We start from the raw sequence: 21,187 nt of genomic DNA on the forward strand, positions 1-21,187 counted from the left end.
TTTTTCAACAATCAGTTCTACTGCCCCAGGGTCATGGACCCCCCTCTATAGATTACTTTCTAGATTATTATATGGTTTGGAGTGGGAGCCTGTGCTGGTATGTGTACATGTAGATGGGTGAATTGTATCCTTATCATTCCTGTTATGTTGTTGGACAGTATTTCTCCATCTGGGGTCTGAGGGACCTCAGATGTATTCTGCTGGATCCTTGAATTCTCTATAAGAATTTTTAAAATGAAATTTCTTATATTTCTTAAATGTTTTCATTTCAATGATAATAAAAAATAATTAACTTAAACCTACTCTCAATTACCTGGATCACCGTCTTATAACAAGTATTGATATGGATTTTTGGTACCTGTGTTTGAGTTTCTATTTATGGTTATGTTGCTGCTAAGCTATACTGCTTAGACTATTTAAAAAAATGACTAAAGAAACAATTTAGGTGATACAAGCTTTAACATTTCATGAGGCGAACAGCTTCCTGCCTTCCACCCCATCTTTATCTTACGAAAGGCAGAAAACTTTAGTAAGATAAAGAATAAGGAACAAGGATGAGAAAAAGAGAAAACTCCTGGTTGGCTGGGGCCACATAGTCGCCCTTGCTTTGGGTAAGAAGGAACAAGGAAAGAAGCATGGCGCTCAGAGCTGGCTGGCGTTTGGAGGTTCGCTGACTGGGAATACTGCGTTTCCGGTCAAGCAGAGCAGTTACAGGGGCAGGAAAGTTATCCAAGTTTCGGTCTAGTGACCTGGCTTCCCAGACAAAAGCTCCATCTTGGGCCTGTAATGTTATTTCAATAGACATTTGCCAGCCATCAAGGAAGGAATAGGGACAGAGTCAATGGATATTCTTCTCAGTTGCAGAACATGGCATGTACTGGCCTGTTGTACAAGGGGCGCCTAAAGAGGGTCCATGGGAGAGGAATGCATGATAGGTCAGTTCAAATAGAGAACAATGGTAACCAACTCCCTCCGCTGGGATATGTGGTGGTGTAAGCTCCGCAAACACAGAAGAGCGTGTGCCTCAGGAGTCTGATGCTTTAACAGAACAATGTCAATATTAACTCATCAATATAATTTATTTAAATTTTAATAGTTTTGTAATTTTGTTTCTATTTGATGTATACATATCAGTGTTATAGCTGTGTTACCCCTATCGGCATGAAGGGGTTTCTATCTAATTTTCTGTATACCTGCATAATTTTCTCCCTGTGAAAAAGTCTGTGCAATTCTCCAGCTTCTGAAATATTGCTTTAGGGAACCGGAGTTCTAGCTGTTTGTGCCACATCCCCAGAAAGAGCAGAATTTAACATGTTTTTTGCCAACTACTCCTTGGGCAACCTGGGGAAGCCTACAGGTGTCTTCTCACAATAATGTTTTTTTTTTTTTAAATATATTTTATTGATTTTTTACAGAGAGGAAGGGAGAGAGATAGAGAGTTAGAAACATCGATGAGAGAGAAACATCGATCAGCTGCCTCCTGCACATCTCCCACTGGGGATGTGCCCGCAACCCAGGTACATGCCCTTGACCAGAATCGAACCTAGGACCTTTCAGTCCGCAGTCCGACGCTCTATCCACTGAGCCAAACCGGTTTCGGCAATGTTTTGATGCTTAAAGTAAATAACAGAATCACAAAAGAAGGCAATTTTATTAAAATTTTGTTACCAAAAATATTAGAAATATACATTCATGATATAGTAATACATGATATAGAAATAATTATGTCTAGCAATAAGTCAATAGCTAATTTTATAACAGCAATGGATGTAAATATTTTGAAATGTTTCTAACAACATCATGTTGATAGGAAAATAGCTGTGATTTCGAATTTATTTTTCTGTTTGTTGCCTTCATTGATAATTTAGGTATGCTACATTTCAGTTAGAGGTTAATGGAAATAGAGATGCTATTTATCTCTGATCTAGGTTTTTCACAGAAATTCTATGTATGGGCCATTAGGCCCTTTGGATTATGATTAAGAACACATATTCTGGAAGAAAAGAGAAATTATTATTGTTATTATTATTATTATTATTTGGCACCTGAGAGAGTCTGAGGCCTGCTTAAGCTGTTTCATTAAGAATTTTCTGGCTCTGGCTCTGGCTGTGTAGCTCAGTTGGTTATAAGGTTGTGGGTTCAATCCCTAGTCAGGGCACATACAAGAAGCAACCAAGGAATCCATAAATAAGTGGAACAACAAGTCAGTGTTTCTTTCTCTCTCCGTCTCTCTCTTCCTCCCTCTCTCTGTCTAAAATCAATAAATAATATTAAAAATTTAAATACATTAAAAAAGACTTTGCCGCTCCAACATTTACTGTAGCGATGACCCTTGTGCGCTTTGCTGGACACCGGCATTAGACCCCAGTGATCAAGCCCAGTTGGTTGTCCTCTCCAACTAAATCATATTCTTCAGGTTTAAGGAACAGTATGGGCTTCTGGCCAACCTCAACATCTAAGCAAGAACAAGTGGGGCATTTAAATAACTGTTGCGTGTGTGTCTGGTTAGCATGGTAGCATTCTAGTAAAGATTTGCAGATTTCTTGGGAGGGAGAAAGGAAATTCAAATGTAGGAATGGACTCTTTCCTGCTCTTTTTTCTCCCCACTCTCCTTTCCTTCCTCCTCATTCCATCTTTAGATGACTCCATCCCTGGGATGTATTGGGTTTCTCCCGGAGAGAGCAAACTCAATTATTTGCAGAGCGAGGCTTTTGAGAGGGGTAATGGAGCGGTGCCTGTCATTCTCCTTTGGCTACAATCCCATTCCTCCCTTCTCAAAGGTTTCTGGGCAGGACTGCCTGGTCCTCTTTCTGAAACGAATCCTGCAATATTCCTCAGGTGACATGTGCCCCCAAAGGTAATGTGTCTGTAGCATATTAATATCGCTAATGAGAATCAGAGTTAAATAGTCATGTCAACAAACGCCTGTGGCTTAAATGTTTTCTCTCCAGATTCATTATCACAATTGCCTTTTCAGGAAGAACAGCCCAAAGACCCTTGATCCATACAGAGAGAAAAAACACACAAAACAGTAGCATGCTGATAATAGCATTGCCAAAACAGTCCCAATCAAATACAAGGACAAAAACAATGTTTTAAAAACCAAATTCTCAGATGAAAATTTAAAAAAATCTGTAATTTACTTTTCTCTCTGGTTCTGAAAGAAAATTGGCACGGTACATATTCTTTGTCCTGAATCATTCAATTTGCTGACTGTCTCAGGGTTTTGGTCTTTATACAATTTTGTGTTGATAGCAAAAGACCCATCAATGGGAGTCTGTTGGCTGTTGCTTGTGCCTTTAGAGAATATGCCTTTTGCCTTACTTGTAGTTGAAATGAGGATGGTAATAGGTTTTCCAAGCCAAACGCTTTGCATCAATTCACAGTTGATGCAAACCATTCCTTGTCTCTTAGTGTTGACATATTTTATTGTTCTATTTTGCTGCTTTGCATCATTAACAGGATATTTGCATGTGGTATTTGCCTTGATGACTTGCAGTACTTGTTTATAATTATATTAATTGGTATAAACTCATTATTTTACTTATATACCCTTCTAAGCTATATAAGACATTTTAATTTCAAAGAGCTTAGATTAATATTCTGGGAAGCATCATTCATTCATCATCTGCTATTTATTGGGTGCCAAGCTCTGGGGCTTGGCTGTGTATATAGACTATAAGGATGGGTCAGATAGAAACCCAGTCCCCAAGTAGCCAAGGAACTACTGGGAGATATGAACATGTTATTTATAACTTGAGAAATTCTGTAAGAGAGGTTGTGATGAACGAAAATATAATTCATCATAAAGTTTTATTTAAAATTATAAAAGTAAAATGGAGTTTCCATTTTTAAACTGATTGTGCTGTTTCATTCTTAGATTTAAAAACTTACGTACAATATCATTGTCTTAGATCATTATAGATAATTTAGGTAAACTGAACAGAGCCTTTAGTTTTCAATTTTATGGCAAGTCCAACTTGGCTTTATAAGAATTGATGAGAATTTTATCACCTCAGGAAGTGGGAGGTCTAGAGTTCTACAATTCCCTCTTTGGATTACTTTCCAGTTCTTGCACTGTTTATTAGGTAATCAAGCACAGAGAGTTTGTTTCTGCTTGGGTTATGTGTTTACAAGTGTGCACTGGACAAAGGCCTTAGCATGTGACTTTCTGGAAACTGATGTATGATGGCCTGATGGCTGGTAAGCCATAGTGACTATGTTATCATATCGTGTGTCCTTCAATGTCAACAAAATGTTTTAAGAATAAATAATATGTGAGGGTTGCCATGGGAAAGAAATGAAGACCTAAGTCAAAACTCTTTGCTTGTTCAAGAATTTGGGGATTGGCCAAGTGGCCATGTTACAGCCATTCATGAGAGGCAGAGAAGCAGGTTATGCGTGGGGGAGAAGGGCGGGAGGACAGAGCAAGCACCATCAGTGTCCAAGCAGGGACCCATCAACCCTTCCTTCTTTCCTATTGCCCCTTCTGGAATGGGACTGTCTATTCTGTGCCCGTCCCAACTTCCTTAGTTTCACAGGTTCACAGCTGGAGAGGAACCACAATAACTAGCTGAGGCAACCTACCTTCGCATTCAGGTCTGCCCTTCCTTCATTCCTCAACACTTAATCCTTGGCTGTCACCAAACCTAAAGTGAGATTCCCAATAAAACTACAGAAGGATGGAAAGTCTCCTGAAATATTGTTGCCTTTGTGAGCAGCGAGGTTGAAAACTGACCACACGTGAGGTAGTGATTTTATAGTAAACCCTGTCCTCAAAGCGCATGATGTGCTATCAAGTCATTGTTATACTCTTATCATTATAGACTTTATTTTTACCATAACTGGCACATAAAAAAAAAGAATTTTCCTATGTATGAAAGAACACTTTGACTAAATAATGAAGTGTGGTCTGATTTCAAACTTTTATTTTTAAATTCCATCGCATCAAGCCCAGTGAATTTATTGAACAGAGATTTAATAAATATTTTCTCAATAAATAACTAATGTTTTTAAACACTTAGTATTTTTTTTTAATGTAATACCCAGCAGTGTTTTATTTTACAAGTAAGCAAAACTAATTAATGAAACTTTGAATTTTGGTCCTCCATGTATTAGTCCAGGGGTGGGCAAACTTTTTGACTCGAGGGCCACAATGGGTTCTTAAACTGGACCGGAGGGCCGGAACAAAAGCATGGATGGAGTGTTTGTGTGAACTAATATAAATTCAAAGTAAACATCACTACATAAAAGGGTACAGTCTTTTTTTTTTTTTTTTAGTTTTATTCATTTCAAACGGGCCGGATCCGGCCCGCGGGCCGTAGTTTGCCCACGGCTGTATTAGTCATTATTCCCTCTGCAAAGAATTCTTTATGGAATTCTGAGGAAAGAGGTAGAATGAAATGTTACTTCTCTGCTTCACTTTTCCTACCTTCATAACAGGGACACAAATATCTCTCATGTCTACGTCACAGAGTTTTTGTGAGTCACAAATGAGATAATTGCAGCAAAAACTGTTATAGCTTACTAGAAACCTGGTGCATAGATTTGTGCACTGGTTGGGTCCCTCGGCCTGGCCTGCTCCCTCTCGCAATCCAGGACCCCTTGGGGGATGTCAGGCTGCCAGTTTTGGCCCAATCCCCACAGGCCAGGCCGAGGGACACCACCGGTGCACGAATCCGTGGACCGGGCCTCTAGTATGCATATACGATCTTCGGTTAATCTCTTCCCACCTCCCCTTCCCCCTTCCCTCTGAGATTCATCAGTCTGTTCCATGTTTCCATGCCTGTGCATTTAGTGTCTTCCCCCTGGTGGCCAGTACACGTCATAGCTACCAGTCGAACAGTCGTAGGGTCGCTTAGGCTTTCTATATATTAAAGCCTAATATGTAAGTGTCCAAATATCTGGCCGACCGTTCAACCAATCAAAGTGTAATATGCTAATGATATGCTAAGGCTGCTCAACCACTCATTATGATGTGCACTGATCACCAGGGGGCAGATAGTCGACCAGTCGACCAGTTGCTATGACATGCACTGACCACAGGGAGGTAGATGCTCTGACCAGTAGGTTAGCTTGCTGCTGGGGTCCAGCCGATTGGAACTGAGCGAGATGGGCCAGACATGCCCTGGAGCCCTCCCACAGTCCTCCTCCAGCTGGCCAACCTCCTGCATCCCTCCCCTCCCCATCCCTGATTGTGCACCAGTGGGGTTCCTCAGCTTGGCCTGTGCCCTCTCGCAATCCGGGACCCCTTGGGGGATGTTGGAGAGCCAGTTTTGGCCTGAAGGTGGAACAACTGGTCGCTATGACACGCACTGACCACCAGGGGGCAGACACTCAATGCAGGAGCTGCCCCTTGTGGTCAGTGCGCTCCCACAGGGGGAGCCTCACTCAGCCAGAAGCTGGGCTCACAGCTGGCAAGTGCAGTGGCGGTGGTGGGAGCCTCTCCTGCCTCCACAGCGATGCTAAGGATGTCCTAAACCAGTGGTTGGCAAACTGCGGCTCGCGAGCCACATGCGGCTTTTTGGCCCCTTGAGTGTGGCTCTTCCACAAAATACCACATGCGGGCATGCACATACAGTGTGATTGAAACTTCATGGCCCATGTGCAGAAGTTGGTTTTTGGCCTGGGCGAGTCTATTTTGAAGAAGTACTGTTGATATTTAGCTGTGTTGACTAATGAGTTTGCTGACCACTGAGATAGACAAAACAAGTATACAAGACGAGTGTGGAGAGTTGGAAGGGGTCGACCTCAGCGAACTACCTCAATCAGATTGAGGACGTTTTTAGCAAAGGCCAGCTTAGGAGTACCCTAATTAAGTTAATAACAATGTACCTACTTATATAGTTTAAGTTTAAAAAATTTAGCTCCCAAAGAAATTTCAATCGTTGTACTGTTGATATTTGGCTCTGTGGACTAATAAGTTTGCTGACCACTGTCCTAAGCCATCAGTCAGACATCCACCAACGGCTTCCGGACTGCGAGAGGGACACCCTCGCCCCCCGCCGAGTGCATGAATTTTGTGCACTGGGCCTCTAGTTTATAGTATATATAAATAGATTGTATGTGCTAACAATAGGCATTGTGTAAAAATCATTTAATCCTCACAATAACCCTATAACACAGATATTATTATCCTCATTTTGTAGGCAGGAAACTGATAAACAGAGAAATTTTCTGACTTGTCAGAGGCCACATAAGTTTAGAATGATAAAGACAGGATTTGAATCCAACTGTGGAATCACCATGCTATGTATGACAAAGATGTTTTACAAACTTGAAAATGCCATACAAATTTGAATTATTTTTATTATTCAATCAATCATAATTCTAGGATAGATAACTACATGGGACAAGATGTATAGTTCTTTTAAAATTAATGAAAAATGACTAATAAGGATGTGTCAACTGACATATCTTATTTAGTTCTATGGAATGTGAATAATTAATTTACAATAAAATATTGACCACTGTGTTACAACATTGCCACACAACGTATTTGTTGAATGAATGAATTACATCAGGTTATGAGACTTTAGCTATCATTTAATCACCTTAGAATCAAGTGGTATGGATGTGTGTAGTGTGTATATGAATGAAAGGAGAGAGTGACATATACATATATATGTGTAGGATGTGAAAACTTGAAACTTGGCAAAAGACTTTACCAAGAGACTTGAGGTTGCATTAAAAATGTTAAGTTCGGAATATATGCAAATATATAGAAACTATTAATCCCCAAACATTATGCTTCTTCTGGCAAGAGTAGCTAGCTCTTTCTTAATTCTGGTAATTTACACCACATTGCACTAGGCACTTACATTTTTACTTTTTATTTTGTGCACAAATTATATTTTGGATTTCCTATGCCTTGTCTATGTAAAGACTATTACAAATGTTGCAATGGACTCATTAAGAAAATGTGTCTTACTTTTGTCTCCTTGATTTCTCTTATAAGAAAGAAAATAGTTACCATGTTTGGATTCAAAGGTATTTACAGAGCTAGTTAAGAATCCTCACAGAGAAGGCCCTGTCTTTAGCTTTCTGTTCCTTCTTATCTCTCTGCAACCCTCTCACAGACCTTCCTGAGAACACGATATCTTTTCAGATCGGTTTTTCCCAGAAATCATTCTGGCAAAATGCTACTTTTCGTGTGAGTTATCTAGAATAAAGAGCGAACTTCATTATTTCCACTCTGCTGATGTAACTCTGACCTGGGTTGACTTTGAAGTGCAGCCAGGAATAGACTCTCAGCATTCCCAATCCAAATTGTCCCTCTGTGAGGATGGACATTGATTTCTTTGAGAGAGTTTAGTTTTTACCAATCTTGGATAAACAACTCTATTGCTGGAATAAAAAAAGATTCATTAAAATATTTTACAATGTTTAAAGTAAATTTGTAGTCTCTAAAATGGAATAGTACCTTTGACATAATATTACAGTGGAAAAAAAATAGGCTATGGCAGTGGTCGGCAAACTCATTAGTCAACAGGGCCAAATATCAACAGTACAACAATTGAAATTTCTTTTGAGATCCAAATTTTTTAAACTTAAACTATAGAGGTTGGTACATTGTTATTAACTTAATTGGGGTACTCCTAAGGCTTAGGAAGAGTCACACTCAAGGGGCCAAAGAGCTGCATGTGGCTCACGAGCCGCAGTTTGCCGACCACGGGGCTATGGGATCAGGAACACTGATTTCAATTTCAACTCCACAACTTAAAATGTGTGTAACCTTGAATCCTTTCTTACCTTCATTGAATCTGTCTCATCATCTAGAAAATGGAAATAAAACAGTATTTCCATAGGATTGTGGGAGGGTTAGATAAAGCACTGCCTATAAAGTATCTAGCACCCCCTCCCCCATAAGGATCTTGTATCTACTTCCTTTTCTTAAAATTGCTTTATCCTATATAATAAAAGTCTAATATGCTAAGTGTCTGGTCGTCAGGTTGGCCGTTCAACCAATCAAAGTGTAATATGCTAATGATATGTGAAGGCCGCTCAACACTCTCTATAATGTACACTGACCACCAGGGGGCAGATGCTCCCACCATTAGGTTAGCTTGCTGCTGGGGTCCGGCCAATTGGGACTGAGTGAGATGGGCCAGACACATCCTGGAGTCCTCCCACAGTCCCTCCCAGCTGGCCAACCTCCCATGTCCCTCCCTGGCCCCGATCATGCACTGGTGGGGTCCCTTGGCCTGGCCTGCACCATCTCACAATCCAGGACCTGATTTCGGCCCGATCCCGCAGGCCAGGCTGAGGGACCCCACTGGTGCACGAGTTCGTGCACCAGGCCTCTAGTTTTACTATAAAACAGTAAGTAGGAATGAAATTTAAAAATATCTTTTATACTAAGAGACAACGTGAAAAGATACTAATGGTTTATTTAAGCTTTTACGGCAAAGTAAATTGACCTCATCTTATCCTCTCTCTGAACTGTGTATTTTTCTTGCTGAAGGTACCAACGCTGTTGAAACATCCATTGACCATCAGCAGTGTGAAGGCATTGTCTTGAGTTCTTCATCTCCTTTGACAGATTTGGTCCACACAACCCTGTGATTAACATTATTATAACTGGGACTTTATAGATTAGGAGGTTTTAAAGGTGAAGGAATTTCCCCAGGTCACACAGCCTTGTGGGTGCCAGAGTTTGGACCTTGGCTCAGTGTGGCCTCCTGGCTTCTCTTTCTCCCTCTGGGGTTTGTTAGCTTTCCCTTGGATAGTTGAAGTGTTTGCTCCTACTCTTGTCAGCTGAAGTCATTGTTCTTACCCCCACTCTCCTCGGAGCTCTGCAGCACTCCCGTGGACAGCTCTTTCTAGTCGACGTTCTCAAGCCTTTATACTTTGTAAGCACATTCTCCTTTTTCTGCTTATGGTGAGGCCTCGTGCTAAAAGCAACTGAGCGTGAGTAAGGATAACAGAATATATGCATTTCATTTTCAAAATTATTTTTATTCTTATTTTTTATTTAAAACACATGAAAGTTAAAAAATTTTAGGTGAGTAGCTCAAATTTCAAATCATTATATTCTATTAAGTTACAATTATTTATCTCTTACACGCTGTTATGAAAATCACCCAAATGACCTTTTTGGTTTTTTTTACAAAGCATTCCCCAAATATTCCCTGTACCCAGGGTGAAAGAGGTGAACGGATTGAGAACGACCTATTGGTAGTCACAGAACAGTCATGGGAATGCCAAGTGCAGCATAGGGAACATAGTCACTCATATTGCAGAACGTGTGCCTCTCAGTGAAAGACAGGGCAGCTCCTCCTCTCGCCCTTTCCACTGCTGCATGATGGTCCAGAGGGGAGTCCAGGGCAGGAGCCAGTTTGTGGAGGGAACAGGATGGGATGACTCCCTGTGCGTGGGACATTCTAGGGAACAGGGGATCAAGAACAATAGTACCAATGTTAGCCGTCATCATCAGTGCCCTCAGGCCCCAGGCACCCTGGCTTTTTCACATCTTGTTTCATAAGAAACCTTTCAGTGTGAATACTTTGTTCCATTTCATCGCCTCCTCATTCATTCAGGGAATAGTTTCTGGGTGTCTACTATTTGGATTCCCAGTGGGTTCTAGTGACAAAGTCTCTGCTCTGATATGGGATAATACTGGGAATAAGCAAACAAGACCCTATTGGGTAGTCCTAATGCTACCATGAAAATGAGGCAGGACGATGTTACAAAGAGACAGGGGAGCACTTTGGATGGATGCTTATGGGAACTTTGGCTTCTCCCCTAGAAAGCTGGTTCTCCGGCTCAGGCCTCTGCTGAGGCTCTCGATCCCTGCAGGGCAATGAGCTGCCATGCCTGATCTGGTGGGGAGAAGGGAGTTGCTTCCCTTTGATGGCTGTGAATGAATCCCCAGTAAATAGGAGATGCTAACAACTTAAATATTATAACAGGAACAATGAAGACAGGATGCAACAAGCAAAATGCTTAAGCATGAATATGAATTATTAAAAAATTAAAAAGTGGGTCAAATTTCTTCTTAGCATCGGAATTTTATCATATTCATGCCTCTTACATATTTAGTTCTCACTTATTTCCTAGTGGAGCAATCCTAATAGCCCTCAAAACTAATAGTCCTCCATGCATCCTAGTAATAGATTTATTGTGATGTAAGTCTTTCCTTAAGGAGGCATAGCTGCTTTTTAGGTTCTTGCTGATTGAGCATTAGGATTATGACTATGTGTAACAATGCCAGATGCTATTTTTGCTTGTTTCTTTGTTTTCTGTCGTCCCCGCCTGGACTATAAGCTCCATAAGGGAGGGGCTTTGTTTTGCATGGTATCATTTGCTCTGCATGTAGAGCAGTGCTTGATACAGAGTAGGAGCTCATAAACCCAGGTGAGAAGATAACTATAACATTTGGGTTATGGGGCAGCTTTTGGAGGAAAGAGACTTGGATTTTGGAGGGGATGACTGGAGTTGAATTCCAGCCTTAGCATTCACTAGCTGTGTGAGTCTTGCAGAAAATTACTTAACCTTGTTTCCTCAGCTGCGAAACAGTAATTTGCAGGAAGGCAAATGAGCTCATGGGTGCGGAAGGCCGAGAACAGTGCCGGGGACATAGCTGTTTGGTGATATTAAGGGCAACAATATGCAGATAAAAGTGTGCCTGTGAGAAGGCTCCAAATAGTATATACAGCCAGGAAAAGGCTAGGATTTAAACTAAAGAGGAGGGAATAAAAGTTATGTGGGAAGCAGCAGCAAAACTGATGACAGACTGGATGAGAGAAATGAAAAAGGAAAATGAGTGAAGGCCGTCTCTGCCACGAATTGCTTCCCAAACCACTGGGAAGGGCGGTACAGAGATCTGCTCTTCACAACCCCCTCCGGTTCTCGGGATCCAGAAGAAAAACAAACGTAGAAGGCTCCACAAGGGATTCCTGTGAAGCAATTCAGTTAATGAGTCAATTTAGGTAAATTAGGACAGATCAACTGTGTTCTGATAAAATATCACTTCCTCGTGCAATGGAATTCTTACTAGTAGCCTTTCAATTAAATGTTCATCGTCCATAGGAAGTCAACAAGGTTACCAAGGTTTCTTGTTAGGTAATTAGAAAAAAAATAGCAACATACTTTAGAAAGTTGATATTTCATTATTTTAATTTGAGCTTTTTCCTGTCAAATAACACTATTATGTGATATAATTGTGATTTAGGCAGTCTTGCTTTTATTTATTTATTTATTTTTAAATATATTTTTATTGATTTCAGAGAGGAAGGAAGAGGGAGAGAGAGATGGCAACATCAATGATGAGAGGAAAATCATTGATCGGCTGCCTCCTGCAAGCCCCCTACTGGGGATCAAGCCCACAACCTAGGCATGTGCCCTTGACTGGAATCAAACCTGGGACCTTTCAGTTCGCAGGCCGACGCTCTATCCACTAAGCCAAACCAGCTAGGGCCTTGCTTTTATTTAAAAACAATTTTTTTTTATTTGATTTCAATGGATTTTTAAAGGAACCCACTATTGCAATAAATTCTATGCAAGTCAAAATCAAATACAAATAGTGAATATATTGTACTGATTGACAATGAAATTATTTGTCATTAAGGGATAATAGAGAATGTGAGTGTTGTAAAAACCATTAATGTAATAATGACTTGGTGTAGAAATGAGTAGTAAGTGAATCAGCGTTTTTTGTTGTTGTTGTTTTTTTCCTTAACCACTACCAAAGTGGATTGCTAAATAAGATTGGCTGTGGGTATCATCATTTTAAGATCAGCTACTCAGGGCCTTTGATTGAGTGTTTATTACTTTAGAAAAAACTAACCATTAATTGTTAAGTTAATTTTGCATTAAAAAAACACATAAATAAGAATTTTTAACTCCACATTACCTAATCTTAGGAGTAGGAAAAAAAACCCAGAATTTATTATAGTTTCCAAATGAACATAAGGAAAACTCTACAACAAACCCATCTTTCCTTCCTCACTCTAGTATCTAGAAACATTAGCAATATGATCTGAATAGAGAAAGCCTCAGTTTAGTCTAGAAACTATTGAGTCAGTTTAAGAAAACTAAAGAAAAAGTCAGTAACTAATCTCCTCAACTCCAAGCAGCACTTTTTGCATATTTTAATTTTTTCTCATATTGGGACATGTCATGTAATCAAAAAATATTCTGAAAATTTATTATTTAATTGTTATTAAATGATGTCTTACTAGTAATAGTGTTTTGGAATTGAGGATCTAATAAGGATATTTCTGTTTCACCAGAAATACATTGCATTAAGAGGCTGTCTTGGTCTTCAGATCTATTTCTAAGCTTTCCTTCCCACTACACAACTTGAAGTAACTGTTAAAGAGAAGACACACAAATTGAGTAATGATGTCTGCATAAACGATGATGAATTATATACTTTGAATCTTTTTACATGTTCTTGTGTGGCATCCTGACTTTTAATTTCTATTAGATTCACTAGTAAATTCTCAGAGAAGAAAAATAGACTTTTCCCTCTTTTCTTTACCCATGTTAGATGGAGTAGCAATAATAAATGGGTCCATTTCCAAAAGTCCCCTTCCTTTTCCCCACAGAGAAACGACTCTGAATGGTACACAGCATGTAGCTGGCTTATGAAAACTCAGTGCCCCTGGTGGGAATGTACACAAACATACCACTAGAATTACATGTTTCAAAGACAGTGGAACATTCTAGGAAAAAAATAATATTTGCTACAAATGTTGAAGCAGGAGGGATGATAGAAAATTTATTTGCACAATGGCTTGAATATAAAAAAATTGGAGTCAAGAGTCTTAAAGAATAATTCTCTTTTATATCTGTTGGCTATGAGCATGTTCTCGGCTAAATTTGTTGAACTCTTCTGCCCAGAATCAAGTTTTTCAATCTTTGTCATATGCAATTATGAATCTCAGCCTTTGTATTTAATTTTTCTCTGTCAGTACTATGTACCTTTTTTATCCCTTCTGCCAATCCAGACCTTATTTATATATCTTTCAACCATCAAAGACGAGTTATTCCTCTTCCTTACATCTTCCCTAATTGTTCACCCTACATTAAATTTTTGTTCCTTTGAATTCCGTCAGCATTTGCTGTGCTATTAACCACTCTGGTGTAGTGGTTGTCATGAGATGGAGGGCCTATGTGTCAGTCTACTTCTATTACTGTGTCCTACTGCAAATCACTTCTTATCTGTCTGCCTGCTGCCTTTTAGCTATCCATCTGTCCACCCGTCTATCCATCCGTTCGTCTGTACATCCATCCATCCATCCATCCATCCATTCTTATCTATCTACATACCTATCTATGACAGCCTTAGTTTCTTAATTTACAACAAGATAATATGTATTATATTATTAAGATTATATTTTATAATCTGATAGTGCTTTGGAAAAAATTTGAAAAGCATTACACAGATATAAAGCATTACTATGTATGTCTATACCAAGTATTTTGAGACTTATTTTTAAGGTTATACACTATTGTTTTATGATTTACTGAGTGTAGGTTCTGATTTCCTAAGGAAATTTGCTATTAGGAAAATATCATTTAAATTTTTTTTCTATTACAGTTCACATTCTTTTTTTTTTCTTTTGTGAAACTCACACTGTCTTGAGCATAGTATAATACACCAAAATACAATTTTCCTCCCTATCTTGTATTTTTGAAATGATCTCTCAATATCCAGTATTTTCTTTGGCTAGGTGAGGTGAACGAGCCTTCTGGCCATCTCATTGCTTCAAAAGTGGTTCATCATCAAGTACATAAGTTCCAGAGCTGGTGACCCCTGAAGAAAATAATGTAATATAAAAGAAATTATAGCATATGCTCAGTATACATGGGTATAATACCTATGAATATAAATATAGACCTTGTGATATATTTTTATATACTTTTTAGCCTCTTTTTCATTGGCCATTAGGAATTATCTTCTCTAATAATTTTTTGACTCCAAACAGAGGTTACTCAGAAGGCATAGGTTTGAAGATCTGGAATTTCCACATAATAGCTGTGCACTGTTGGGCAGATATCTTAGTCTTTCTGAAATTGTTCCCTCATGTATAATATAGATGCAATGTCGCTTAACTGGGTTGTGAAAATGGGACAACTGTGAATGAGAGAATTTGAGTGATTGTTTTGATGCCTGGCACAAGGTTTGTTTTCAACAAATGTTTTCTTAACACTGAAGTTTCCATAAATGATTTCATGTTTTTGATGGAGAAAATTTCGTTCTCAACTCTTATAAGCCAGCAACTCTGCTTGTAGCACCATGCATACAATTGTGCCATTTTGAAGTCTCCTGTCTATACGTTCTCCCCATCCATAATCCCTCCCACACTGAATTGTGTTTTAACTTCCATTACTAAGTGACTTGCATGTCATATTTATAAAACTTGCCTAGAACTCTCTACCTCAGCACTCATGCAAAGCAGAACTCATGTATATATGTGTCTGTCTGTGTTCCATCTGCGTATTTTAATTTGGATTTTTCTTTGTCTCTTTCCTTTCTTTCCCATTTTGTACTTTTATTTTGACGAGGTCCAAAAAAAGTGTTGTGTACTTTATTTTTTTTGCCATGTCTATACTAGAGTCTAGCATACAGAGAAGTTCTGCAAGTCACTGGTTCCCTTTCAAAGTGGAAATCATATTGTGATCATGCCCCACTGAGCTCAGTGTATTTTCGGTGATCAATAAATATATACCAATGAGGATTTGTGTCTTTCCATTAAGTGTAGGACTCTTTGAGCTAATGGTTACACTCTGGTCATTTGGAGGAATGACTTCCTGTAGGGCTTGGGTGGTTTTCAGAGAGTTTTGTAAGAGATGTGAGACGAGGCAGTGTGCCTAGAAGTAGACTAGAGAAGAGGATGAGAGATGTTTCAGGTGATCTATCTGAATGAATGACGCAGAAAAGGGGGTTGGGAATGCTGTGGTAGGGTATGTTTACTCTGTATTTTAGATCAAAGGTTGGTCTGGCCATTTTATCCAGAGATGCAGCCTTATATTTTTTAAACATTATCTTTATTAAAATGAAGTGACACGTAGGCTTAGGAAGATTTTTCTCTCCATTTCTTTGACTAGGAATTGTACAGTGATCAGAAGAGATGTTCCCTTTCTTGTTGAACTTCTTTCTGTTCTTGCTACATGCAACATAATGGAAATTAATATTTCCACTTCATTTTCAAAGCCTGAAGATTCCTTTAAAGAGTAGCCTGCTTAACCCATAACCAAAGTTTCAATTAATTTTTATAAAATAATGAAACTATATAAATCAAGAAGAGAATACAGAAAAACATTAAAAAGAAAAATATAACTGTCTCCTATTAATATTTTGATTTATATCAGACCAACCATGCAAATTTATGGAATGAGGGGGAAGGAAAGGATGTGCAGGTGGCAGTGCCCAGGAGGAAAGACAGCCGTCAGAAAATGAAAGCAGAGGCTCTGGGCTGACCCTGAACTGTCAACATAGTCAGGATTGGGAATCCTTGTATAATCACGTGTTTTTAAAAACAGGATCATAGTACACAAATTGTTTTGTGACTTGTTATTTTTATGTGTTATATTATAAGCACCGTTCCATGTGATTAAATAATCTTTTAAAGCATCTTTCATATATCTAAGTTAAGTGATCTGTTGTGTGTTCCATAATATTTTAAAACAATCCCCTTCATTGAATGCTGAGGTGATTTATATCTTTTAAAAATTGAAAACTATATAATGATGAAGATTCCTGTAGATAAATCCATGTTCAAAATCACAATTATTTCCTTAGGATAATTTTTTTAGAAATGCTATTACAGCATCAAATAATATGCACATTCAAAAGACTTACCCATATTGCCCTGCCCGGCTGTGATCCAGAACAATGATTGCCCATTTCTATGCCCACCAGCTACATGTGAGTGTATTTTTTCCACACATTTGCCCAGGACACAGATGCTCTTCCTCTGTGAATATAAGTAGCTTGATTTCATTGTCACACGTCTGCATGTGCGTGCGTCCCCCAGTCTTATATGTATGTATATATACGTCTATGATCATTCTTACTTTTAGAATATATTTTATCTTATGAACACATTAACCTTTCATATCAAATGAGTTTGTAAACGTGTAATTCTGTTGTGCCTGCTCCTAAATGTAATTATCTTGACTTCCCAGGTGCCTGCATGAACATCACCCACAGCCAATGTCAGATGCTGCCCTACCACACCACTCTGACACCTCTCTTCGCAATTGTCAAAAACATGGAAATGGAGAAGTTCCTCAAATTCTTCATGTACCTCCACCGCCTCAGTTGCTATCAACATATCATGCTTTTTGGCTGTAGCCTTGCCTTCCCCGAGTGTGTCGGTGATGGTGATGACAGGTATTTTGGAAACAAAATCTCATTCAGTGGTAAGAGTCAGTTGTGGCAGAAGTGTCTGAGAGGAACAGAATTCTCCCAAGTTATCACATTTTTTGTTGTTGTTGTTGTTGTTGTTAAAGGAGAGAAAAAAATAACTCACACCAATCATAGCCAATTGCAAATCTTTTAAATAAGAAATGTTTTGAAAACCTGGAATAATTTTATCTATGAGAATAAATTATTCAGTGTGTTAGATTGATGTTGTCAGCTGGGATACTCAATAGCTATGTCAGTGAGGGTCTGGTAGAGGACAGACAGTATCCTTAAATGGGTGATGGAAAAGAATTTATTGAAGGGACTATTTATGAAGGTGTGGTTAGGCTTAAGAGAACAAATAAGTGATGGGAGGCACCAGGTCCCACAATAGGGAGGACAGGGGGGACAGCACCTGGAGAGAGTTACAGGTATGGGGGCAGGTCTCCTGACAGGCCAAGTGGTGCGACCCCAACCAGAGGACCATGGCCACAGCCAGCCCTTCAGTGCCACAGGAAGAGAGAAGGAATAAATACCCTGACCTCACTCTCCTCGTGCCCTTCCATCTACCGGGGCCTCCCACCAACTGAACTCACCAGCAACCATTGGGCAAGGGAATGCAATTAATGGGAACTCAATAGATAAGACTAAAAATCTCATCCAAATAGCATCAGCTCAAAAGTCCCATATCTCATCGTCTAAATCAGGTCTGAGTGAGATGCGGGGTGGTTTTCATGGTCAACACTGGAACTCAGACCAGGGCCAGGAGTGGGGAGGGCAGATACAGAAGGACAGAGACTGCCAGCACAATATCAACTAAGATTAGAAATGATTTCCAATAAGGGTATATCAATGAAGAGTATGTCAGGGGATATTTGAAATACTAAGTATACATTTCTAAAGCATGTGTTAAAATAATAATCACAATTATTATCTGAATTGAAATGTTAGGAAGTTTTCAGAATAGTAATGTTAGAATGAATCACGTTTTCAAGTGCAAATAGATTGTATGTTATTTGTACTAATTTAATTAGTGTATAAAATACGCTTTCAATAGGCAAAGCCATTTTTTATTTGAACTGGAAAAAGCCTGCATAGCCATAGAATAGAAACAGTAGGTTCCAAACCGTAAGAACCATTAGCAGACACAGCATTCATGAAAGTGTTGCTGGGAAGAACCATCTGCAGAGGGTGTCTTCAGGGTAAAGAGCAAGAAGGTCTGTAAGGTCTTTCCCAGGAGTGAAACCACACATGGGAGCAAGGAGGCCCCTTATGTTCCTAGGAGGGACTATTTATGAAGGTGTGATTAGGCTTAAGAGAACATCGATTGGTTGCCTCCTGTACACAGTGACTCTAGTATTGGTCTCCTAGAGCTGCCTAAACAAATTACTTCAGCTGAGTGGCTTCAACAACAGACACTCTCTCTCTCACTTTTCTAGAAACTAAAAGTCCAAGATCTGGCAGAGCCATGTCCCCTCCAGGGATTGGTGGAGGGTGTCGGCAGGTGTGTGTGTGTGTGTGTGTGTGTGTGTGTGTGTGTGTGTGCGCGCGCGCGCGCTCATTTCCTTTCCTTGCCAGCTTCTGGTGGTTTCAGGCCTTCCTTGACTTGCGGCCATGTCGCTCCAGTCTCTCTCTTCGTCTTCACATGGCCGTCTCTTCTGTGTTTGTGTCTTCAGTTCTGTCTCTTACGAGGGCACTTGTCATTGGATGGAGGGCCCAATTTGACAACCTAATATGAACTCATCTTCTCAAGGTCCTTAACTTAATCACACCTGCAATGACCCTTTTTTCCAAATAGGTCACATTCATTGTTCCAGAGGTTGGACATGGGCATATCTCTTGGGGGCCACCATTGACCACACAGTGGCTGAGAAAGCAGGCTATGGAGGCACGTGCCTCAGCCTTTTCATCTATAACATGGGATAATAGTTGTATTTATTTTACAAAGTTCACATGAACTTTAAATGACAGAGTTTGGAATAGTGCCTGGCTTTTAGAAATAGTTCAATAGATGTCAGCAGTAGTTACCAAATAGTGGATTGAAAAGGGGAAGTACTGATGAAATTGAGAACACAAAAATTATTTATAATACATGCTAAGTATTGAAGGATTGGGGGGGGATGTAGACTAGTATATGGATTAAAAGAAAATTACATAGAATACTCTGGGCTGAATTCTAGTTCCATTTCTCCTTAATTTCAATTTCATTTGTATCTTTTTGATTTACCTTCCTCTGGACTCATGTGTGTGCATAAACAGGACAATGAAAGAGAATGCATTTGGCTTCCAGGAGACTCTTATTTCATTTTGATCATCCTTATTGTAATTCAATTTCTGCTCTTAATCAAATTAGTTGCAAAATGCTCATTAAGCTGCTCACAGTCTTTAGGGCATTCTTAGGTAAGATTTGTTTGTCTCCTGACCTGGTTTGTCCTGAGAAATGCTCTCATGTGAGAGTTTTCCATTTTGTGTTATAATGGATGATAATTTATAGTCAGTTTTCAGGTATCCTTTGGGGACTTATGCTATTTTTTATTATATTTATAATCATATTTAATTTTATAATTGCACTTTTAGGCCATTGCTTCCTACTATCACTTATGATGTCCATGGGACCTGCAAGTTAAGTTTAATAAGCAAAATAAGTTTGAGAAAAGTAAAACAGATTATGGAGAATAATTCTAAAGTCGAACATATTTTTCTTACATTACATTATTGGACATACATTTACACTAATTTTTCTCTGCTTTTCAAATAACAGAGAATTGCTTATATTCCATCCTAGAAAAAATAGCTACTTAATAACATTTAAAATTTAAGTTAAAAAGATATAGTGGGATGTATAAGTGATAAGAGTTTTTAACTTGATTCCTTTGAGATTAAAACTACATTACATAATGAACGTGAACAGTGTCTATTTTATTTTATTTTTTAAAATATATTTTTATTGATTTCAGAGGAAGGGACAGGGAGAGATAGAAACATCAATGATGAGAAAAAAATCATTGTTTGGCTTCCTCCTGCAGGTCCTCTATTGGGGATCGAGCCCGCAACCTGGGCATGTGCCCTGACTGGGAATCGAACCATGATCTCCTGGTTCATAGGCCAACACTCAACCACTGAGCCACACCAGCTGGGCAAACAGTGTCTACAATATTTTAGATTAGGTTGCATTTAGTAAGTGTGTGTGTGATGTACTATATAACCCAAGCCAATTGAAGTGGAATATAATTTACATGGATTTAGTGAAATGTACCTCAAAATAGAGGATTTAGCTGATAAATCATTTGGGTAACACTAAAAATATGTGGGTTAGAAGAAATAGGGTAGAAATGTCAGCAGGCAGCGAGGAGAAATTCACAATTCCTGGTCCAGGAGAACAAAAGTTTCTAGGTGACTGGATACACAAGGCACACTGGAGGTCTCTCTCTGCATTTGAAAGAGGAAGCAGGCATTGCAGCCCCTTGCTTTTGATGTGTAACCAACACCCTCCCCCACCTTGTTAATAGCAGGCCCCTAACTTGGCAAAGCTTGGAGAGGGTTAATTTGGCCTGGAGGGTGCAGCCTGGGCTTTGCTTCCCAGGACACACGGGAGACCTGCTGCCTGCCGTCACCCGACTCACATCTAACACTTTGCAGAGAAACTGCCCATGAAACGAGGCCTTCGCATTGAACACTTGATGTTTCGCTATTGATTTCCCCTTCAGGGGTGTTGCTTTCCCACTAGCTCCTTAGCAGAAATTCTTAATATCTGTGGAAATAAATAAATTTTTTTTTATATAACCAGATGACTAGAGGTTAAAGGTTGTATCTCTGTACTGTACTCAATCC

At 39.3% G+C, this 21,187-nt stretch overlaps 1 protein-coding gene across 1 annotated transcript in view; it reads left to right on the forward strand.

Moving 5' to 3' along the window:
* Positions 1-21,187, forward strand: part of CORIN (corin, serine peptidase) — a 217,925-nt gene that overhangs the window by 57,916 nt on the left and 138,822 nt on the right. Inside the window, exon 4 of the mRNA XM_059671920.1 lies at positions 17,137-17,344. Within this exon, the coding sequence (XP_059527903.1) occupies positions 17,137-17,344 (208 nt within the window). The remainder of the gene's footprint in view (positions 1-17,136; positions 17,345-21,187) is intronic.

This window comes from Myotis daubentonii, chromosome 1 (genome assembly GCF_963259705.1).
Source record: "Myotis daubentonii chromosome 1, mMyoDau2.1, whole genome shotgun sequence".
NCBI classification, from domain to species: Eukaryota; Metazoa; Chordata; class Mammalia; order Chiroptera; family Vespertilionidae; genus Myotis; species Myotis daubentonii.